General features: G+C 36.2%; 2 protein-coding genes across 2 annotated transcripts; one reads left to right on the top strand and one right to left on the bottom strand.

Moving 5' to 3' along the window:
- Positions 1-12,332: 12,332 nt before the first annotated feature.
- On the bottom strand, positions 12,333-12,923 carry LOC142634691 (uncharacterized). Its single transcript, XM_075808971.1, has one exon. The coding sequence runs from the start codon at positions 12,921-12,923 to the stop codon at positions 12,333-12,335; it is 591 nt and encodes a 196-aa protein (XP_075665086.1).
- A 4,532-nt stretch (positions 12,924-17,455) lies between these two features.
- LOC142636232 (phospholipid:diacylglycerol acyltransferase 1-like) lies at positions 17,456-24,198 on the top strand. Its single transcript, XM_075810378.1, has 6 exons — positions 17,456-18,459; positions 20,800-21,022; positions 21,158-21,438; positions 21,722-22,049; positions 22,414-22,673; positions 23,425-24,198. Exons 1-6 carry the CDS (start codon positions 17,987-17,989, stop codon positions 23,906-23,908), a joined length of 2,049 nt encoding a protein of 682 aa, XP_075666493.1. The 5' UTR covers positions 17,456-17,986; the 3' UTR covers positions 23,909-24,198.
- The last annotated feature ends 632 nt before the right edge of the window (positions 24,199-24,830 follow it).

The raw sequence follows: 24,830 nt of genomic DNA, 5'->3' as shown, positions 1-24,830 counted from the left end.
GCAGCTGAAGACCATTCCAGAAATGAGTTTGCATCCAAACAGATTGTGCAAAAGAGCATTCCAAAAACAGGTGGCTATTTGTCTCAGCTTCATCATTGCAGAGGGCACATGAGAAAGAGTCGGAGATCTTTCTATCAAAAAGCTTTGTCCTAGTGGGAAGGCTATCATTGCATGCTCTCCAAATAAAAGATTTAATTTTTTGGAGGAATCATATAAGACCAAATGCCTTTCCAAAAGGAATGACTCTTAGTAGGATCTGATGTCGTAGCAGAAGAAACATTGGACTGTTTTTCAATTTCCAAATGCAGAAAGTAAGCACTCCTAACAGAAAACTTCCCAAATCTATTTTTGGTCCAAATAAGAGTATCTTCAAGTCTTCGAATACTGAGAGGGATAGCCTTAATGATTGAAGCTTCAAAGGGAAAGAAAATAGAATCAATGAGGAAATCCTTCCATCGCGGTTGTGGGGCTGAGAAATCCATAAGATCAGCTACCGTGGCTTCAGCTAGTAAAATTGTTCTAGGCGAACATACTTTCTGATTTGTCTCCAAAGGCAACCATCTATCAGTCCATATATTGATCAAAGAACCATTACCCACCCTCCATCTGCTGCCTTGAATGATCAAATCCCTCCCACGAGTTATATTTCTCCATGCAAAAGAAGAGTGATTCTGGACTTTAGCTTCAAGAAAAGACGTATGTTGAAAATATTTAGCTTTATAGACTTTGAAAAGGAGCGAGTCCTGGCACTGCATTAACCTCCATCCCTGTTTGGCAAGTAAAGCTATATTAAAACTCTTTAAATCACGAAAGTCAAGGCCTCCATCCTTCTTTGCTAAGCACATATGCTTCCAACTCAACCAATGCATTTTCTTCTCATCATTTTTCTGCCCCCACCAGAATTGCCTCATCATTGAATTAATTTCATCACAAAAACTTGCTGGCAATAAGAAACAATTCATGGCATATACAGGTATCACTTGGGCTACGGACTTGATTAGGACTTCTCTCCCTGCCTGAAATAATAATTTAGTTTTCCACCCATTGAGTTTGGATTGGATACGAAGTTTGATTTCAGCAAAAGCTTGTTTCTTATCTCTACCAATGATTGGGGGTAAACTAAGGTATTTTTCAAAGGGTTCTGTGGATGTAGTATTGAGTAGCATTCTGATCTCTTCTCTGGTCGAGGAAGGACTGTTGGTGCTGAAAAAAAAAATTGAACTCTTCTCACAATTAATTTTCTGACCTGAAGCTACTTCATAAATCTGTAAGATCTCCTTGATTATGTGACACTCAGATAAGGAAGCTTTGAAAACAATAAACTATTGTCTGCAAATAGAAGATGTGTAATCTGAGGTCCATTACGAGAGATACTTACTCCATGTAGAAGTCTTTGTTGAAGTGCATTTTTGAGAAGAGCAGAAAAACCTTCAAAACATAATAAAAATAGATGGAGAGAGAAAGGGTCTCCCTGCCTTATGCCCTTAGAAGGTTTGATAAATCCCAAGGGAACCCCATTTACCAAAACAGAATATGAGATAGACGATATCCCCACCATAATTAGATCCACCCACCTGTGATGAAATCCCATTTTTAACATAATGCCTTTTAAGTAATCCCACTCCACCCTATCGTAAACTTAACTCATATCTAACTTGAAAGCCATGTGTGCTGTGTTTCCTTGGCGTTTTGACTTCATGTAATGCAGGATCTCAAAAGAAATAAGGATAGTATCTGTATTCACTCTCTCAGCTACAAACGCACTTTGACAATCAAAGATAATTCTTCCCAAAATTCTTTTCAGTCTGTTAGCCAAAACCTTTGAGATAAGCTTAAAAATGATATTCTATGAAGCACGGGTGCGTTTCTAGATTCGGGTGCGGGTGCGGGTACAGGATTCGGCAATTTTTGAAAAAGTAGGGTGCGGGTGCGGCTGGGTGCGGCGATTAAAAAATTATTAAAAATATTTATATTTATATTTTATATATATTGCTAAACATAAATTATAAAATTATGTTTTGAAAATACAGTTTTATGATTTTACAATTATAATTAAAATTATATGTTTAAAATACAATTTCACAAATATATGCAAAATTATGTGTAACTAGTTATATATAACAATAATTACTCTATATTAAAATCTGAATGATAGGGCACAACTTTAGTTTCAGGTGCACTAAACTAAATAAGGTCATTGGGCTTCCACACTGCTTCCCACACGCCAGGACCCACTCCCCTCAAAAGTCACCTTCACTCCACATCAGTGACATCACTCACCTCTCCTCTTTCCAAAAAAAAAAAAAAAATCTTCCAGTTCCACGCTCTCCTCTCCACATCAGAAGAGCTTTCTTCCGCTTTGTCTAATGTCTCACATCGGCGGCGGCGGCGAGACTAAGATTCTCATCCTTGCCGTTGATCTCAACTCCTTCATTTCCAAACTCTCTGCTCTCTGCTCTCTGTGCAGCGGCGCTGATTCCGACTTGTCGTTCAAGTACCAGCTCCCGGCGAAGACCTCTGCTTTGATCTCGACCGATTCGGCCCGAATCAGCGCCGCGTCGGCGCGAGTCTGCGCCGCGTCGGCGCAATTCGTGAAACGAAAAAAAAAAAAAAAAAAAAAAAAAAAAAAAAAAAGTGGACGCAGCACCGACGCGCAGGCAGCCGTGTCCCTCGCGCGTTGCCGCGTCGGACGCAAGTGCGGCGGCCGTTTTGCCGCACCCGTGCTTCATAGATGATATTACATAATCTAATGGGGCGAAAATGAGATATAAGTTTCGGATTTTTCTTTTTTGGGATCAAGGTGATATGTGAGAAATTGATGCTTTGTAAGAATTTTCCAGAATTTTATGCAATCAAGAACAGCATCAAAAACATCAATTCCAACAATATGCCAATATTTTTGGAAAAATAAAGAGTTCATATCGTCGGGACCAAGAGCTTTTGTTGGATTCATCTGAAACAGCGCCTTCTTCACCTCTTCTTGAGTAAATTCTTCCAACAGCATGTTATTCATTTCCGGAGTGACCACTTCATGAACATGGTGAATAACTTGAGAATAGGATACTGTGGAAACACTTGTAAACATCTCCTGGAAATAATCAATGACAATCCTCTCCAAATCTGTTTGGTTAGAAAAGAAGTTCCTAGAAGAATCTGTTAGAAGTTAAACTTGTTTGTAATTAATCCTTCATAAATAAGTGAGTTTCATAAGTTAATGTAGTGGGAAGTTTATTGAAGTTATGTGTGAGATTTATGAATGTAAGAGTTAGAAAATAAATGTAGTGAGAGTTAAAGGTTGGATGGTGTACTATATAAACCCATTCATCCGTCAAGTTCTAAGCAAGAGTTGAGAGAAATACAAAACTTTAAAGAGTTCTAACTCTTCCCTCTCCACTCCCTCTCCCTTTATTTAATTTGTGAGTGTGAGTCTCTTCTATACACTAAGTAGTGTGTGGATATTTATGAGAGTAAGTAAGGAAAGGCCCATCAGTATTTTGTTTTATTTCCAACAAAGTGGTATCAGAGCCAATCGGTTCGTGGTGAGAATGGCTATTGCTAATGGGATGGTGTCATTCCAATTTCCTCGACTTACCAAACAAAACTTTGAAAATTGGAGTATTCGAATGAAGGCGTTGCTCGGATCCCAAGATGCGTGGGAGATTGTGGAGAAAAGTTATGTGGAGCCACAAGATGAAGAATCTTTAACCCCAAACCAAAAGGAAGCCTTGCAAAAAGCTCGAAAGAAAGATCAACAAGCACTTACGTTGATCTATCAAGGCTTGGATGAAACTATGTTCGAGAAAGTTGCAAATGCAACTTCATCCAAGCAAGCATGGGAGATTCTTAAAAACTCTCTAACGGGAGTTGATAAAGTGAAGAAAGTTCGCCTTCAAACATTGAGAGGCGAGTTTAAAGGTTTGCACATGAAAGAATCTGAATCTATTTCAGATTATTTTTCAAGGGTGTTGGCAATTGTAAATCAATTGAAGAGATATGGTGAGCACTTGGATGATGTCCGTGTAGTAGAAAAAATTCTACGGTCATTAACTTCAAAGTTTGACTATATTGTTGTAGCAATTGAGGAATCAAAAGACTTAGAGTCAGTGACCATTGACCAACTCATGGGATCATTACAAGCCCACGAAGAAAGGCTCAATAAGAAGAAGCAAGAGCCTTTGGAGCAAGTCCTACAAGCAAAGCTCACCTTGAATGAGAAAGGTTGGCGTGAAAGTAGCCAAAGAGGACGAGGACATGGACGTGGTAGAGGTAGAGGGAGAGGGAGAGGATCTGGAGGAAGAAATGGTCAAAACTCTCCCAATTATGAAGAGAGGGGTCAAAGTTCAAAATCCACAAGAGATCATATAAGAGGAAGTTTCTCAAGACCATATAAAAGAAGGTATGATAAGTCTAATATCAAATGTTATAATTGTCAAAAGTATGGGCATTATGCTTCTGAATGTAAAAATGCCGCTAACACTATTGAGGAGAAAGCTAACTATGTTGAAGATAAAAATGAAGAAGTGGAGCCGACTTTGTTGTTGGCATACAAAGGAGAAGGCAAAGAAGAAAATGGTGCGTGGTATCTTGACTCTGGTGCTAGCAACCATATGTGTGGGAATAAAAGGATGTTTATGGAGATTGATGAATCGATGGTTGGGAATGTTACCTTTGATGACTCATTCAAAGTTTCAATGAAGGGGATAGGTAAAATTCTTATCCGTTTAAAGAATGGAGATCATCAATTTATTTCTGATATATATTATGTGCCAAGCATGAAAACTAATATTTTGAGCTTATGACAACTTCTTGAGAAAGACTATGATATCCAGTTGAAAGATCGTAGTTGCTTAATAAGGGATCATCAAAATAATGTGATAGCTAATGTTCCTATGACAAGAAATAGAATGTTCTTGTTAAATATTCAAACTGATGCTATTAGATGCCTGAAGGCTCGTTTTAAAGATTCTTCTTGGCTTTGGCATCTAAGATTTGGGCATTTAAACTTTGGAGGACTACAGTTGTTGACAAAGATGAAGTTGGTGAGAGGATTGCCTTCCATTGAGCATCCTAACCAGCTTTGTGAAGGATGTCTCCTTGGCAAGCAATCAAGGAAAAGTTTTCCAAAAGAAGCTAGTACAAAAGCAACCAAGCCATTGCAACTTGTTCATACTGATGTGTGTGGACCTATCAAGCCATCATCACTTGGTAAAAGTAACTACTTTCTTCTCTTTATTGATGATTTTAGTAGAAAAACATGGGTTTATTTTTTGAAGCAGAAATCTGAAGCATTTGGTGCATTTAAGAAATTTAAGGCATTTGTAGAAAAGCAAAGTGGTCATGAAATTAAGGCCTTAAGATCTGATAGAGGAGGCGAATTCACATCAAATGAATTCAAAGAATTTTGTGAAACAAATGGGATTCGCCGCCCTCTAACAGTTCCAAGGTCACCACAACAGAATGGTGTAGCAAAAAGAAAGAATCGCTCAATTCTTAATATGGCCAGAAGCATGTTGAAGAGCAAGAAAATGCCTAAAGAATTTTGGGCTGAAGCTATAGATTGTGCAATCTATTTGTCCAATCGTTGCCCCACAAGAAGTGTACAAAGAAAAGCCCCACAACAAGCTTGGAGTAGGAAGAAGCCTACAGTTTCCCATCTTCGTGTGTTTGGGAGCATTGCATATGCACATGTACCAGATCAAGAGAGATCCAAGCTAGATGATAAAAGCAAGAAGTATGTGTTCATTGGCTATGATCCAAGCTCTAAGGGCTATAAGCTCTATAATCCGAGCACTGGAAAAGTCATTGTTAGTCGAGATGTGGAATTCGACGAAGAAGGCACATGGGATTGGAGTACCCAAGAAGAGGAGAAGTATGATTTCTTTCCTCTATCTGAAGGGGAAGATTAAGGGAATGAAGTTCAGGAAGAGCCGACCACTCCACCTCCATCACCAGCAGCATCATCTCCCATTCATGAAAGTCCATCATCATCATCTTTACTAAAAGGAAGTTCTAGTGAAAGACCAAGAAAAATGAGAAGTATCCAGGATCTTTATGATTCAACAGAGATTACTGATGATGTAACACTTTTTTGTCTGTTTGCTGATTGTGAACCTACAGGATTTGAAGAAGCAGTGCGAGACAAAAAATGGAGAAATGCTATGGATGAAGAGATCAAGGCAATAAATAAGAATGATACATGGGAGCTTGCAACTCTTCCAACTGGAAAGAAGACAATTGGTGTAAAATGGTTGTACAAGTTGAAAAAGAATGCAAAAGGAGAGGTAGAGAGATACAAAGCAAGATTGGTGGTGAAAGGGTATAGTCAACAGCAAGGTATTGATTATGATGAGGTATTTGCCCCAGTTACTCGTTTGGAAACTATACGATTGCTAATTTCTTTAGCAGCTCAGAATCAATGGAGAATTTTCCAAATGGATGTAAAATCCGCATTTTTGAATGGCTACCTTGAGGAAGAACTTTATGTTGAACAACCTATAAGCTATGTTGTAGAGGGGCAGGAAGATAAAGTTTTGAAGTTAAAGAAAGCTCTATATGGCCTAAAATAGGCACCAAGAGCTTGGAATAGTAGAATTGACAAATACTTCCAGGTTAATGGGTTTTTTAAATGCCCACATGAACATGCGCTTTATTATAAGGTGCATACAAATGGAGATATCTTAATTGTTTGTCTGTATGTAGATGATTTGATTTTTACAAGCAACAATCCAAGTATGTTTGAAAACTTCAAGAAAGCAATGACTAAGGAGTTTGAAATGACAGATATTGGACTTATGGCCTATTATCTTGGCATTGAAGTGAAGCAAATGGAGGATGGGATTTTTATTTCCCAAGAAGGTTATGCGAATGATATTCTCGAGAAGTTTGAGATGTTAAATTCCAATCCAGTTAGCACCCCTGTAGAATGTGGAGTGAAGTTATCAAAGCATGTTGATGAAGAGAAGGTTAATCCAACATTCTTCAAAAGTTTGATCGGAAGTCTGAGGTATTTAACATGCACAAGACCAGACATTCTTTTTGGCATTGGACTAGTTAGTCGTTACATGGAAGCACCGAAGATGACTCATTTGAAGACTGCCAAGAGAATTCTTCGCTATTTGAAAGGTACACTGGATTATGGATTGTTGTATTCACCCTCTAAAGATTTTAAACTTATTGGCTACAGTGATAGTGATTGGGCCGGAGATACGGATGATAGAAAGAGTACTACTGGTTTTGTATTCTATATGGGTAATACTACATTTACATGGACGTCCAAAAAGCAGCCAATCGTGACGCTTTCCACTTATGAAGCTGAGTACGTTGCTGCTACCTCTAGTGTTTGTCATGCAAAGTGGCTTAGAAGTTTATTGAAAGAGTTGCAAATGTTTCAAGAAGAAGCTACGAAGATATTTGTGGACAATAAGTCAGCACTAGCTCTTGCAAAGAATCCGTCTTTCATGACCGAAGCAAGCACATCGACACAAGGTATCATTTTATTCGAGAATGTATTGCAAGAAAAGAAGTTCATCTTAAGTTCGTGAAGTCACATGATTAGGTTGCAGATATACTCACTAAACCACTCAAGTATGACACATTCAACAAGCTGCGAGCCTTACTTGGAGTAATCAAGAAAACAAGTTTAAAGGGGATGTTAGAAGTTAAACTTGTTTGTAATTAATCCTTCATAAATAAGTGAGTTTCATAAGTTAATGTAGTGGGAAGTTTATTGAAGTTATGTGTGAGATTTATGAATGTAAGAGTTAGAAAATAAATGTAGTGAGAGTTAAAGGTTGGATGGTGTACTATATAAACTCATTCATCCGTCAAGTTCTAAGCAAGAGTTGAGAGAAATATAAAAATTTAAAGAGTTCTAACTCTTCCCTCTCCACTCCCTCTCCCTTTATTTAATTTGTGAGTGTGAGTCTCTTCTATACACTAAGTAGTGTGTGGATATTTATGAGAGTAAGTAAGGAAAGGCCCATCAGTATTTTGTTTTATTTCCAACAGAATCCTTTAATTTAGTGATCTCATTATGTCGTCTTCTCTGAGAGGCCACTGCATGAAAAACTTCGAATTTCTGTCACCCTCCTGAAGCCAAAAGACTTTTGCCCGTTGATGCCAGTAAATATTCTCCTATGCAATGAGTTCATTAAGTTCAACTCTAGTAGAATTTCGTCTTTGAGAGAGTTGTTGATTGGACAGTTGTGCTTGGCATTCCATTTCAAGATTGGCCAACAAGTATCTTTTCATTTTGATAGACTTTATGACACTTCTGGCATTTCCACCACCCCATTGCAGCAAGGCCATTGTAACGGCTTTGATTTTTTGAGTTAGCTTGAACATAGGAGTGCCCCAGAAAAATAAATCCCAACTCAATTTGATGATATCTTCACAATTAGGATCTCTCATCTAGAATGCTTCAAAACGAAAAAACCTATGTTTTTTGGTAGGTTTAATTTCAGGAGTAACTTGAACTTTCACCATAAGTGTCATGTGATCTGAGAACCCAAACGGGATATGAGATAGGCTTAACTGTGGAAAAAATTGAAGCCACTCTTGATTATGTAGTCCGCGATCCAATCCTGCATATACTAAATTCCCTTCGAAACGCCTGTTACACCATATGAATTTTGGCCCTTTGAAACCCAAATCCATCTGTAAACAATCCTCTACTGCCCTTGTGAATTCAGCAATCTGATTGTATGGCCTACTGCCATTACCCCAATACTCATCAAGAAGTAATATTTCATTAAAATCGCCTACCAGCAGCCAGGGGAGTGAAAAAGAGGCATGAAGTTGCCTCAATAAGTCCCAAGATTCCCCTCTTCTTGAAGTTTCTAGATGTCCGTAAAAACCTGTAAGGCGCCAAACAACACCTTCCTATTTTATCAGAGCATCAATATGGTGTGATGAAGATGTTTGAATATCCACATCCACACCATCCCGCCACAACAAATCCAAACCACCACCCAAACCAATCCTTGGGACTGCCAAACCATCCATCACATCTAATTTCCTCTTTAATCTGTGAAAACCATCCGTGTTAAGATGTGTTTCAAACAAAAAGAGAATTTTGGGACCTTCTTCATTCACCAAATAGCAAAATACTTGAACTGCCTTTGGGATCCCAAGCCCTCGGCAGTTAAGGCTTAAAATCTTCATGGTGGGGGCGGTGGTGAAGGACTACCTCCACCTGAAGTATGCAATATACTCAGACCCTCCTTACTTAGCAATTGTTTCTTGTGAGCGTGTGGATCCAGAACACTATGCTCTAATGATGTACGCTTTGATAAACTTGGAAGGGTAGGAGTAACTTCAGTTGCGGCTTTGTTATTGGAACTCCTAAGAATGCGTTTCCAATACCTCAAAGAGGATTTTTATGATCCACCAAATTATCCTCATACACAATTGGTACACTAATCCAACTGGCATCATTTTTTTCGATATTATGCTTTGTCCCAATCGCATCAGTGTGTACCATGATTTTAGGATTTCTTTCATTAATCTCCGAAGTACACGAAAGCTGAGAACCATATCCATCCAATCCCGGAATAATTGCAAGTTCGTTATCCACTATTTCTGTAACCGTGATAGCAGTTGAAGAATTACCATTAGAGGTCCCCAGTTTAGTAACCATTGCAGCAATTAAGGAATTGCCGTGTAAAACTCTAGATTTTGAATTTGATTGTGGCGGATCTTTATCCCAGCGAATATGTAAAGTCCCTGTCCCAGTCAATCAGACCAAAAAAAAAAAAAAAAAGAGGCAAAGAGCAGATTTTTTTTAGTTCCCACATGCCCCACCTACCCCACCACTCATTTTAATCTATCTCACCCTCTCATGTCCGACCATTTCTCTCATTTGTTGCTTTCTCTTTTCGTTTCACTTAAACACACTCCTCTCTATCACTCTCATCCTCTCCACCGGTACTTCCACACCACCACCACCATTTCCACCATCATTTTTCCGGCAAGATCACCGGAAAATTCTTGTAAATCCATAAGCACCTTCACATCTTTTATTTGAGATAAAAATTTCTAATCTTTTTGGTAAGTTTTATACTTTTGCTTGAGGTTATTTTTATCTAAGCTTTAATAATGATATCCACGTAATTTATGAGCATTGGAAGTGATATTTATGTGTTTTTATGTATAGGTTTTGTATTGGTGGAATTATTTGATGAATGGGTATATAATTTGTGCTAAAAATGACTACTTAAGGTTTATGTATGGTGGAAAATTTAGGGGTTTTAAGTTATAACATGTGATGGTTGGTAAGTTTAATTTTTCCATTGCCATTAGGTTTATTTGGAGTTAGTTGAAGTCCTAAATCTCTTGTCTTGGAGGATATTTTGATTTTGCTTTCATGGGTCTCTTAATGAAGTAGTATAAATTTTATGGAAGCTAGTCATAATGTTGGAGATAATATTAAATGGGTTAACCTTATAAGTTGGAGTTTATGCCTTATGAATCAATTTGTTAAGCAACTTTGGAAGTGAAGTATATTATTATTGATGAGATTAAATACTAGGCTTGCCTAATTAAGTGCTTTTTTGGCAATTCCTAAATTGTAGCTAGATACAATTTCAAGCACTGTGCTTATTGTGATAGGTTTACTTGATATTGTTTAGGTTCTAGCTAATCTCCTTGAAGCTTGGAGAATTAGGCTTTTGCGGTTGTGAGGTAAGTAGTTTTTTAATGGGATTTTTGAAAAATAACCATGTTGCATAAATGTTGTTTTTGGGTTAGACACACTTTTGGAAACTACCTATGGAAACTAAATTTTCCTAAAAACTATTGTGTCGTAACCTTAATATATATATATATATATATATATATATATATATATATGAAAATGTATCATATTTGGTATTGCATTTGGGGAAATGCATGAATTGTTGACATGGAAAATATGAGCATCTTTTATTTAATCTTTGATAAGGAGATTATGGATTTTATGGTTTATTACAAAATCTAACGATGCTTATCTTGTCTTGTTATTGGGAAATTGATATAAAATCTTTTTGACAAGAATGAAGTTGAAAACCTTACAAACCTTGTGGAAGATAGATTATTTAAGGTTTTCCCTGAAATTACCTAGATATAAACTATGTATTTGGAAGTAATGTAATCTGTGAGCTTAATGTGATTTTAACACCATGCCATGTGTGATTTCCCAGTGATCACCCGATTTGGTTTTCGTAATCTTTGTGACAACGGAATCAAATCCATAGTCAGTGCCCTTTCACTTTGGATGATGCGTTCTTTCCTGCTGCCCATAAGGGGAAGAGGTTCCTTAATTGTGTGTGGGTGAGGCTACTGTCCATGGGGCCAAGAATCTGCATATCAAAGAGGACAATACCATGCCAGTTGTGAATGGGTAGATCCCCTGACCGGTCTATGTGGTAGTGTGGTATATTTGTGATTATGTTAGATATTATGGCTTTGAAAATTATATTGTTGGTGCTCACAGATCATAGTATATAGTTTCAAGGTATTTACTTTGAGAAACTTTGTGTTTCATTATTTAATCATTCTTGTCATATTATTATTATTGAAGATGAAACTAGCATTTCCCCCACCCTCATTAATTATGCTACTTACTGGGCGTTAGCTCATCCCACCCTCTAACAGTTTTTCAGATTTATTAGCTATACCTTAAGTATGGAGCTTACTTCTTTGGTGATGATTAGAGTGCTATGTTAAATTTGGAGATTTGTGCTATAAATGGTTGGTGACTCAATCTTGCTATGTTCAACGAGACCTTAATTAATTCTATTGGAGGTGGGTCATTTGAGGTTTGTTAGCCTTAGGTGTGGTAGGCCTAGACTCGATATTAAGATTCTTTATTCTTGATAAGATTGTGACTTTGTGTAATTTTAAGTAGAGTTTTGTAATATATTCATGTATTATGTGGAGGCACATGATTTTTTTAGTTATTGTTCATAAATGTGTTATAGAGCTTTGACTTGTAACGTGGAGATTTTAGTATGGTCATATATTCTTATCCTGTGGAAAAGAGGGAAAATAAAGATCTCCTATAGTTTGGTTTTCCAAAAAGGGAAAAATCTACAGGTACCTTTGAGATGTTTCTCATGCTTTGGACCCTTTTTGAGTTCGGGGCGTGACAGAATATGCTCCTCCATATTCCTCCTGGGAGGGCTAGGTGTCCTTCGTCCCCTTACTTCCTTTTGCCGACGAAAACCTGCTCGCAGCCAATCACTATATGGACTTTTCGTTGCCCTCCCTAATTTTGGGCACAGAACAAACATTTACTTCATGCCCCAAAAGACCACAATTGAAACAGAGTCCAACAAGACGTTCATATTGAAAAGCTACCCATACTTATCCCCCTCTGGACTAATAACAAGAGCCCCTCTTCGAATAGGTTTGTCTATTGGCATCTCAACTTGTATTCGAAAAAAATAGGTTTGTTCAGATGAAATAGCTTTACAATATATGTCAACAACACAGCCAATACCACTACCAATATCCCTACTTGCCTCTACATTAATTAAATCAAAAGGTAGTCCCCATATCTGAACCCATATGGGGATGTGCAAAAACTGGACTGAAAACGTCGTCATCCCTTTTTCCCAGCGTCTAAGAAGCAGTATGTGATTATCAAAACTCCATGGCCCATTGTTGATTACCCATAATAATTGGCTCTCCATAGCAAACTTAAACTGAATAAGTCCATCTCCAACATCAGTAATCTTCAGATCCTGACCAAACTTCCAAACAGACCTTAAAAGGTTCTTTGCCGCACAAAGATTAATGGGTTTTGCTGTAAAGAAACGGCCAATAAGAATAAGGTTGCACTCCTCGAGAATCTTCTCACGGTGATCTGAACGAACTGTGATAACCTCTCCCTCCTCAGAGGTTAAAGTAATGCGTTGTAATCTCTCAATGAAATCCAGGTTCATGATGGACAAGGAAAAAAACACTAAGGACAAAGATACAGGAAAAGCACTAAGGACAAAAGAAACTTTGAGACAAATAGGCAGGGTAAGAGAAAGAACAAAGTCAAAAACAAAGTTATGGCCTTACACTGCACTAGATTTGCACTAAGTAGATCTACGGACACAAAAGTAGAGGAAAGTTTTACCCCAGATGAGAAAAAGCACTCCTAGCAAGAGGAGAAGAAAATCCAAATTTAATACCATTAAAAAATGAAGTCAAATCATATCTTTAACCCATTGTTATAACCATGGAGTTTTCAATAATAAAAAATTCACACCGCCGCACACACTTGGTGTGATAGTTATTCCACAAATATAAGTGCTTGTAGAGTGTGGAGTGTGAAGAGGCAAGGACTGATTATCAAGTCTCCAGGAGAGAGCTTCACACACATATACACTAAGATTAGGTTAGAACAACCGCATCAGTCTTTGCAAAATTTCTGTCTATTTTAGCATAAAAACCCACTTTTTCTATTTTACACGGTTACTTTTACAAAACACACCCAACAGATTATCTATTGTAGACTCTACTTTATTTAAATATTCATTTTATTCGTTTTTTTTTATTTCACTCTCAGATAATTCTCACTTCTCACACTGATCCTCTCACCTCTCAAACCTCTCTCTTAGTCGTCGTTGTTGCTCTTCACCGACAATGCTGCTGCTGCTGCTTCTTCTTCTCTTATCCCAAACCAAAACCACATCATCATCATCATCATCATCTTCTTCTTCTTCTTCTTCTTCTATAAACTACCCAGCAAAATAACACAAATCATACCCAAATCTTCTTCTTCTTCTTCTTCTATAAGACAAAGTGAACCTGTCAAGTTATTGTCCTACAAATATAGTGTGTACAGTCGCTGGAGTTTGAGGAGTGAGGTTAGGATCTGACCAGAGATTTGGTTTCTAGAGAGGACAACGATTTTTAAGCGGTGGAGACTGGAGATTGAGTCAGGGAAGTTTCTAGAGAAGTTGTTGCTGTTAAGGAAGAGAGATTTGAGGTTGAGGAGGCCAATGAGTTCTAGGATTTGGCCGGAGAGAGAATTTCCTTTGAGGTTAAGGACATTGAAAAGGGAAAGATAAAATTGAAAAAGAAGGTCAATAATGAAGTGAGAGAAAAAAAAAGAATTAAAAAATTATTTGCAAATGAACAGTAACTATGGATATAGGCAAAGTTATTGTAGCAATTTTTGATATATACAAACTAATGCACTCACTGATATAGGTATTTTTTTTGTTAAAATGTGTAAAATTAACCTCTTTTTCTATTTTGCAAACTTATGCAAGCACTAATGCAGTTACTCTTAGAGTAGAATTTCTATTTTGTATCAAGAAAAAAAAATAAAAAATTCACATCTTTAAAACAAGACATAACCTCGAAACTACCTCCACGTATAATTTTAGCTAGATACGATGGATAAAACTCAGATACATTAATTTATACAATGGATAAATTATATACTTTAAGTTTCTTAATTGAATTCAAACGTCTAATGTTGTATCTAAGTTTAATACCAAGGGCCGGCTCAATGTCTTAGAGGACCTTAGGCGATAACACTAAGTGGGACATTTTTTTTTTTTTTATATCTATACTACTATTTAAGGAGCTTTTCTTATTTGAGATCCTCATTTTTTTTGTTTAAAAATGTTTCTACACTCTTATATTTAAGTAAAGACAAAACTAAATGACAATACAGTATAAATACAACTCAAATTTTCACTAAAACATTGCCTAAGAAATAGAGTCATTCTCCTGTTAATTTTCAAATTGTTTTATCCACTTATAAGTTAGATTCTCAAAACAAAAATTATATATATAAAATAGAAATATAGGTTTTTTTTTTGCTACAAAATAAACGTATAATATTTGTTCATTTTTTGAAGCTAATCTCATGACACTTCTAGTTGTATTAGTAATTCTAAATGCGTAATATTATGACATAATAATTTTTGTTTAAAAGGCCTCATCGCACGCACGAAGCACGTGTGATAAGGCTAGTATATTTAAATATTAATTAAAAATTTTATTTAAATGTTGATATAATTTTTTTTTCATTTATATCTATTTTTCTTACTTCTAGAGATGTAAAACACTAAAACTACTAATTAAGTTTTGTTTTCAAGTTTCACTAACATTTTCTTTTCAATTATTTTTATGGATAATCAACTAATTCTTTCATCTACTTTATTATTTTTTTTCTAAATGTTTTCAAGTTTCACTAACATTTCTGTAAGTGCACAATTGCACCTGAACCCAAGAACAGTTACGGGCTCAGGCCCAATGAGCCTTCAACAATATAAATTTCTAGAGTGTGGGCTTGAAACCCAGGTTAGAAGTATTGAGGATTTGATAACAATTCCAAAGCTAAAAACATTTATTAACAACAAACAATTATTGCAAATAAACCTCCTCAGACGTAAGCCGAGAATTCTTTTTCTATTCTTTCTCTTTTCTCTTTTTTTTTTTGTTACAAAAAGAAGATCCCCCTCTATCGTTCTAAGTTCCCCTTTAAATACTTCTCTTTCTGATACTTTTTCCACGTGTTGTTCTCACCCCCTTCCCCCTAGATATTTTTCTCCTTAGTGCCTCTGGATAGTGACCGGAAGTTTCCTTTCCACTGTTCAGGGGTCACTTCCCCATTAATACGGTCAGGGAGGTAGGTGCAGAGTCTTTAATGTGGAAGTGGCAGCCTTTATCTTTGGTATTTCTCAAATATCGGTGCTTCTAGGACATTCAAGGATTCACCCCTTTTAACCATTGGTCTTCACCGAGTCGTCCCTTAACCTTTATAATGAAGTCCTGGTTCTCCCATATCCGTCCGAGTAGCAAATCACCCCTCGGATGAATCCTCGAATCCTCGGCGTATGGGCCGATCCGTAGTACTAACAAAATCTTAACCCAGGAGCAGATCGGCCCTCCTTAGCATGGCCCAAAGGCCCATATACCCACCGGGGTCGTTTCACTCCCCACGATTTCCTTTTCAATTAATTTTATGGCTAATCTACTAAAAATGAGAATTTTTGGACGTGGATCATCTCATAAAGAAACAAAGAAATTGAAGTTGGAATTTATCTTAAAAATAAATAAATAAAATGTAATAGATAAGTATGAAATGTAAGAATATGAAGAGTGCTTTACCGCAAAGCAAGTACAAAGAAAAAGCTAAGAGAAAGTGTTTTTTTATATAAAGCAGCACTTTCCATGATTCCATCTATCCATCTATACAGAGAAGATTGAGGTATAAGGTTAAAAAAAAAATTTGCATTTTGATTTTCGTTTTGTTTCGTTGAGAGAGAGAGATTTCAGCTTCTATGTGTGGAAGATTAATGAGTACTGCACTTTAGAACTCCCAAATAGAATAGTAACGGTTAGTCGTACACATTCAATGAAAATTTTTATTTTTTCTTTAACAAAAAAATATTTTTATTTATACGTTAATATAATTAATATTTTCACAAGCAAAAAAATATCTCTATTGATTAGAATTCGGGGTCTATTTTTTTCACGAGGGACTTTTTTTTTTGACAAAAAAAATTACTCTTCATTTATTAATAAATGAAAAGTAATTTTTTCACAAATAAATAGATATCTTTATTTGTTAAATTTTCATTGTATTAACCACTAAGGTGTGCGATGGTCACTCCACAAGTATAAGTGCTTATGGGGTGTGGGAGGCTCTATATGAATAAGCTTCACACACATATACACTTAAGATTAAATTAGAGTAGAAATTCTATATTATAAAAAAAATATTCGTTGTATTTTATCACCTGGGTCTAGCCGCCTTACTTGTCTTTCTAATTTCCTTATATGATAAGAATGAGAGTTTTTTTTTTTTTTTTTTTTGAGAAACAAGAATGAGAGATTTGAATCCGAATGTTATAGAAGTCACTCAATTGAATTACAAGGCTGATAATATCGTGTCTTACTAATGAAATTCATAAATAAAATGAGACCTAATAATAATAATAGGTATGCTTACATTGGTATCCTACAATAATTTACTAACTTTAGCAAAACTCATACATTTGCGAATAGGGTGAGGTCTAAGTTCAGTATCTAGTTGCACTGAATTCGTTAAAATTATAACACTTGTCTATTTTTAAACACATATAACCGTCTTAACGAGTCTAATACACTATAGACACCGAATCTAGCCGCATTTTTTTCATATAAATTCAGGAAAAACTTGTCCTTATGTTTTCATCTCTCATACGACAGAAAGGAACCAATAGACTTCAGCCACGTATACAAAATCTAGTGATGATATATTGAACAATTAATCTCAAACTAGATCCCACTCCTTCTACTTGCCTCGTCACAACTGAACTGAGTTCCAGTGCAATCCCACATAAACTTAAACTCTGTTCCTTCGAGAAAGATCTTAAAATCAGACACACCAATAAAACTGTGCCACGTAATCAACCATTTATCATAAACTGGGACCCATCAAAAAGCACACATCTCTGGGCTTCAACAACCAATCCAATGCCACCAAAATGTCAAAAAAAAAAAAAGTAAAATCTCCATTAAGCCCTTGTTTGTTTCCCTGGAAAATTCTCTACTCCTCTAAAGCGAATCTCTCTTTCTCTCTCTCTCTCCCCTCTTAGAATTGTAGCTCTTTCTTTTATTTATTCAGTTACCTCTAGCAATTTTTTTTTTCCCTTCCAAATTTAGTATATTTAATTATTTATTAATTTTTTATTTGAAAATTTAACTATTTATGAATTATGCTATTCTCTTTGCACTAAGCACATATTGAAAAACTGAATTTTGTCTCCTTTCTTTTTGTTTCAATTTTTATTGGAAATTTAAATTTTCACTCTTAATGAAAATTTTATTTTAAAAAATTGAAACTTCGTCTTCTTTCAGTTGATATATTCAGTTACCTATAGCTTAGAGCTCCGTTTCTTTTAATAGAAACATTTAGAAGAAAAAAAAACTGAAATTTTCTCGAGAAAATTTCAGCTCCATATGCTTTTCTTGTGAACCAAACAGTCCACGTTAATTACTATTACAATCCAAAATGCCTGTAGTTCGGCGAAAAAAGCCTGCCGAAACAGAGAAGAATTCTGGGTCGGAATCCGAATCCAATATAAACCAACACGTAAAGGCCGAAAAGGAAAGAGAAGAAGAAACCATTGACAAGAAGAATGGAAGAGTGAAGGAAAATATTAGGAAGAAGAAGAGGGGTTGGTCTTGCGTGGACAGCTGTTATTGGTTGATAGGGTTTGTGTGCACAGTATGGTGGGTGGTGGTGTTGCTTTACAATGCTATGCCTTCATCATTGCCTCAATATGTGACTGAGAAGATCACCGGGCCGATGTCGGACCCCCCGGGTTTGAAGCTGAAGAAGGAAGGGCTGATAGCAAAGCACCCGGTGGTTTTCGTGCCGGGAATTGTGACCGGCGGGCTTGAATTGTGGGAGGGGCATCAGTGTGCTGAAGGGTTGTTCAGGAAAAGGTTGTGGGGTGGTACATTTGGAGAATTGTATAAAAGGTATGGACAATGCCACTATGTACTATAATTGTATTTGTTTGTGTATGTGTGTGAGTTTTTTTGGGGTTATTTGAAAGTGAATGGTGGAATGTGACATTGTGTTTGATGCAAGAATACTTTTATATGGTAGCTCAAGATTAGCATATAATTTGAGTTGTGGGGTGGTACCTATGGCGAAGTGTATAAGAGGTATGGAGGACTATGCCACTATGTAATATCATTAGGATTTGGTTGTGTATGTGTGTGAGTTTGTGAGTTTTTTGAGGTTATTTGAAAGTGAATGGTGGAATGTGACATTGTGTTTAATGCAAGAATTCTTTTTATGGTAGCTCTAGGTTAGCATATTTTGTAGTTTTTACTTTTTTTAAAGACAATATGAATGGGGATTTTATTTCACTCATATTGGTGTTACTCTAAAATATCCTTATTTATTAGTACCCTCTATGTTTCAATCTTACTCTTATATGTTTGTTGAATTTTGCATATATAAATAATAATTGCTGGAGAAGTGTGTAAGAAGTATATATGGTCAATGCCACTATGTGCTGTCATAGTAATTGGTTGTGCGTGTGAGTTTGAGTTTTTTGGGGTTATGTGAAAGTGAATGGTGTAGTGTGACATTGTGTTTGATGCAAGAATACTTTTATATGGTAGCTCAAGATTAGCATCTTTTATAATTTTTTTAGGATAATTTGATTGAGGAATCCTTAAAAAACCTTATCTAGTAATTTTAAAATCTCTGTTTTTAGGATGATTTGAGTGTAGATTTTGGCATGTCATCGACATTTAAATATTGAGACTATTATCATTTCAAAATGACAGATAGGATTTTAGAAACTTTATGGTGGAGTTATTTAATAACTCTGGAATATACTAATTCATTAGTACCATCTCTGATGTTTTAATTTGCCATATATGTATATATAGTGCCATGAATCAATGTTGGAGATTGAAACAATTGAAAATATATGGTTATTTTAGAATTTTTCCTTGATGCAATGTGCATAGACATTGTATTGAACTTATGCTAACAAGTCTGCTAGGCATGAAGTAAAGTGTACTTAATAATATTTTATATTTTTAAGATAAATTCAAATGGATTTTATTTGATTAACAGTTTTGAACATGTGTCATTAGGGTTCTCATTAGCAAAACCGTTTTTATTATTAGTAGTAGTGTATAAGGTGTTAATTTTAGGGTATTAATGGTAATGTGTGATTGGATATGTAGGAGTAATTACTCTGTACTATGGGATTTCACTTGTATAGAATAAGGGATTCCACAGATAAAATTTGGGCTAAGATGTGCCATTCAAGTGGGAGAAGTTGGAGTATTGAATTATTTTTTAATGTTCATAGGTTGAGTGTGGTTGGGGGGACTGGGAAGGAATGTGATTGGTGTGGATTGGAGCTTATTTGTGTAGTGATTAATGGGGTATGCGATAATCTTAATTATTTATAATAAGGTGAGTCAACTGGTTTATTCTTGGCAGTGACTGAGTGACTTCTTGTTAGTATAAGTGATTGACAGGTTGAGAACTAATAAGGAAGTTGCCTTGTTTAGTAATGGTGTGTAGAATTGTTTGAATATGGCTGGTCGGTAGTCTTTTTTATTGTGATTGTTTTCCACCTTTTTGATTCATCTGTTTCTTTCTTTAGTATTGTTATTTTGGATTGTTTTCCTTTTTTGGCATCCAGTTTAGTCAAAACAAACAGTTGATTATTAACAACTTGCTTGGTCTGGTAATGGTGTCTGGTTGATGCTGAGGATGGGAGGAAATATTCAAATGTCATTACATGTAAGCGATGTTCACAAATCATTTCTTTGAAGCAAATAAGTCATTAGAGCCGAGATGCTTGTACTTCAGTTGATTATTAAAAAGGCAAAAAGAAAAACTTTTTCTGGCCGACTTTGGTTGGGAGCTTGTTACCTGAGTGAATTATTTTGCAGAATGTTGTGCACTTGGTGATGCCTAAAATTAAAATCATTTTGAGGATTAATATCACCTCCTATTTAGGCATGATTATTTGGGTAAAATTCACAATGTCATAGGTTTAGCTGTGACCATTTAGAAGAGAAAGTAAACAAAAATCTCAGCTTGTTTAATAGTCTTCCAGAGTCAAACTTGTTCAGATTGGGGCTGGGCAATAGTAGGCTGGTAGGTTTGCAATAAACATTTCCAATGCTAATTGCTCTTAAACTGAAAATGGGGGCTATAGGAATTGCTAGTTCCCACTGGATATCATATCCAGCTTTCTCAGAGTTTATCATTCATTTAACTTGTGAACTTCCATGATAATTGGCAAATGAATTCTCATTGTTCTGTTGGGCCTGCCACAGACCTCTATGCTGGGTAGAGCACATATCACTGGACAATGAAACTGGATTGGATCCTCCTGGCATAAGGATCCGACCTGTAACTGGACTTGTGGCTGCTGATTACTTTGCTCCAGGCTATTTTGTGTGGGCAGTTTTAATTGCTAACTTGGCTCGCATTGGTTATGAAGAGAAGAACATGTATATGGCTGCATATGATTGGAGAATCTCATTTCAGAATACTGAGGTACTTAAACTTGAACTAGCTGTTGTTTGGTGTTTTGGTGTGGAGTTTTATTGATCGTGCACCTTTCTTTTTGTTCCAATCTTCTTTAAATTACTTGCACTAATTGTGACATTTTTGTGAAACTCAATTTATCAGGTGCGGGACCAAACTTTAAGCCGGATAAAAAGTAATATAGAATCGATGGTTGCTACCAGTGGGGAAAAGGCAGTTATACTTCCACATTCAATGGGTGTACTGTATTTTCTGCATTTTATGAAGTGGGTTGAGGAGCCAGCTCCAATGGGTGGAGGGGGAGGGCCAGACTGGTGTTCTAAGCATATAAAGGCAGTGATGAACATTGGTGGACCATTTTTGGGTGTTCCAAAAGCTGTTTCTGGGCTTTTCTCTGCTGAAGCTAAGGATATTGCAGTTGCCAGGTTTTTTTCTCTGGTTTCCCTCCTTAGTAGTGTATATACTTGGAATGTGCTTTTTGATGGCCTGTTGATACAAGTTTTGTTTGACAGCATTGCATAGTGAGTAGGAAATTTCTATGCCTCATGTAATTTATTTGTTTGATTATTTTCCTGATATTACAGTATATTGTAACAATGAATCTACTTGGATTACTTTCCTAAGGATATTAATTAGTTTTTCTTCTTCTCATTTCTTTGTTTTCTTTTTTAAATAAATAATTAATCTCTTTGTATTTCAAAAATGTAGGGCCATTGCACCAGGTTTCTTGGACAGTGATCTGTTTCGTTTTCAAACATTGCAACATGTAATGAGGACGAGTCGCTCATGGGACTCAACAATGTCAATGATACCAAAAGGTGGGGACACTATATGGGGTGATCTTGACTGGTCACCAGAGGAAGACTATGTTACTAGCAAGAGAAGGCAAAGAGATAATGATACACAATCAGAAAGACATAGTGCAACCGGAAATCTGGGTTCTCAAACTAAAAGTGTTAAATATGGAAGGATTATATCATTTGGGAAAGACGTGGCAGAGGCACCATTATCTGAGATTGAGAGGATTGACTTTCTGGTAAGACTATATATTCCACTAGAATCCAGTGAAATCCCATAATCTTTTTCTTTTCCATTTTAATTCATCAGTGCATAATGATGTATATGACGTACTGCGGATTGGAAGGAGATTGGAAGGCTTTTAAATTGATTATGAGTAATTAGATTTTAAAAGGTACTGCAAAAGTGATATCAACAAGCAGTTTGATGATTTATGGGTTATGTTGACTGCATATGCGTGGATATATCAAAAAACTGTGTATGAGATGAATACTCAAAGAAGATGGTAAAATAACTCATCATGTGTCTTTGCTGGTTTGTTTGTGTACAGACAGGGACACACATGGTATCTTTATGTTCTTAGCTTATTTGTAAATGTGCAGGATGCCATTAAGGGTAATAATGTTGCAAATACTACCTGTCATGATGTGTGGACTGAATATCATGACATGGGAATTGAGGGTATCAGAGCTGTTGCGGAACATAAAGTTTACACTGCGGGATCAATTTTAGATCTGCTTAATTTTGTTGCTCCAAAAATGATGGCACGTGGTGGCGCTCATTTTTCTTATGGAATTGCTGACAATTTGGATGATCCAAAGTACAAACACTATAAATATTGGTCAAATCCCTTGGAGACAAGGTGAGAATCTTTGTACTCTATTTCAATTTTTTCTTGTCACCTCATATTTAAATGATTTCGCTGGTAAATATTTCAGAATATAGTTGCCAATTGTATGCTGAATAGCCTGAATTATTTGGTGCATAAATACGCTCTTGATTGCATGCTTATTTAGTAGCTAAAAGTTTGAAGTTGGTGATGTAAAAAAGTAGCTTAAATCTTATATAAACCATGAGTAACACTGATTCATTTATTTCTTTGTTAATTAACTAAAAGGATTTTGGGAGCATTTGGTTCTAGAGAGAAATAGATCTTATATCAATGGATTTGAAGAATTCAAAGTTACTATAGTAGTTCCTACACAAGGTTGATTCTTTATTAATTTCATATTCTAATATGCTATTATGTTTTGAAAAGAAAGTTTTTAAGTTTTTATAGTTAATAGTCTGGACTCTGGATATACAAACCTTCTACACGCTGTCCTAGGAAAATGATACACGCATGTTGTAATCACAATGAAATGTGCCCTGATGTTATTAATAGTTAATTGTACTTGCATATTCTTGTTCTCTTTCCTTTCCATACAGCTATGACATTATTCATATTTACGAATCCTTTGTTCCCTGGCTGATCATTTTTTGCTTGCTTGATCGATTTAGCCAACTCTGGCTGCTTATAGGGAAAAAAAGTTCTTAATGGTTGTCCAATTAGTATTCACCAACCATTAAAGTAATTTCTGCTAATGTTTAATCTCCCCCCATTGGCTTTGCAGATTGCCAAATGCTCCTGACATGGAAATATATTCTATGTATGGAGTTGGCTTACCAACTGAAAGATCTTATGTTTACAAGTTATCCCCCACTGCTGAATGCAACATTCCATTTCAGATTGATACTTCAGCTGATAGTGAAGATGAAGATGGCTGTCTGAAAGATGGAGTCTATCATGTGGATGGTGATGAGACTGTGCCTGTTTTAAGTGCAGGCTTCATGTGCGCAAAAGGATGGCGTGGGAAAACAAGATTTAATCCTTCAGGAAGCCGAACATATGTTAGGGAGTATGATCATTCTCCTCCAGCCAATCTGCTAGAGGGCAGGGGCACCCAAAGTGGAGCTCATGTTGATATAATGGGAAATTTTGCTTTGATTGAGGACATTTTAAGGGTGGCTGCTGGAGCTACAGGGGAAGACTTGGGGGGTGATCGTGTTTACTCTGACATCTTCAAATGGTCTGAGAAGATCAACTTGCAACTGTAATTGCAACTGGTGTATATACACATGTAAATTAAAATCACATTCTGTGATCTTTATTATAATTTTTTTCCCCTATTTTGTAACAACCCCAATATGATATCTCAGGTTACTACTCAGTGAAGTGTACCCGACACTTTCTTCCCCCTAAATTGTGATGATATCTACAATCTAGACCATTGATAATTAGATAATTTCCCAGATATTATTATTTGTTGAGACTCAAAGACACATGGAAATTGTACTTGAAACTTTTTTTTTGTCAGAAATTGTACTCGAAGACACATAGGGAGTCCTACATGGGGGCCTTGTATCTCTTGTTTTAGGACCATATAGACATCATACGCATGTGGTTTAGTAGGCCTCCGTGAGGATATGCCTGCCTAACCCACAGAGAGAAGGGTCGAACAAGAAACTGAAGTGTCGTTAAAAGTCTCAACTTAAATAGGCAACGGTAGAAGGGAGAGGTTCACTAATGGAGGCATGGGATGTGCTGCACTTGAATCACAAGCTTGGTTTGATTAAGATCTTTTCTCTTCTTTTTTTTCAGTTTTATAGGATAGGGAGGCTTGTAAATGGTTGCAGTTAGTCTTTAGAAGTTAGTAGGTTTCAGTTGTTTGGTCACTGATAAATGAGAGCAGTCACCAACAAGTCCCATCGTAATGCCACTGGAGAACTAGGAACGGAAACTCCCTCCTTCCCTCCCTCCCTTTTGCTCCCAACTATTTGGTCTTAAAGAATGTTAGTTTTAAGAATGAGTGACTACCCTTCTCCAACCCTTACTACCCAACCTTAAATAGAGCACACTCCTAAATTAATTTAAAATATTATGCATGAAATGCAACAGATACATTAGCATACAATATATATTCACATGTAAGTTACTAATTAGTTAAATGATTCAGTCCTACATAGGATTGCAATAATA

This window comes from Castanea sativa, chromosome 5 (assembly GCF_040712315.1).
Source record: "Castanea sativa cultivar Marrone di Chiusa Pesio chromosome 5, ASM4071231v1".
NCBI lineage: Eukaryota > Viridiplantae > Streptophyta > Magnoliopsida > Fagales > Fagaceae > Castanea > Castanea sativa.
The sequence above is the reverse complement of the archived record's forward strand: the minus strand, read 5'-3'. Positions and strand labels throughout refer to the sequence as shown.

Coding starts and splice junctions, on each gene's coding strand:
- LOC142636232 (XM_075810378.1), top strand. CDS start 17,987: ATGCCTGTAGTTCGGCGAAAAAAGCCTGCCGAAACAGAGAAGAATTCT. Junction 18,460..20,799: donor TTTGGAGAATTGTATAAAAG/GTATGGACAATG, acceptor GGCCTGCCACAG/ACCTCTATGCTGGGTAGAGC. Junction 21,023..21,157: donor TCTCATTTCAGAATACTGAG/GTACTTAAACTT, acceptor TCAATTTATCAG/GTGCGGGACCAAACTTTAAG.
- LOC142634691 (XM_075808971.1), bottom strand. CDS start 12,923: ATGAACCTGGATTTCATTGAGAGATTACAACGCATTACTTTAACCTCT.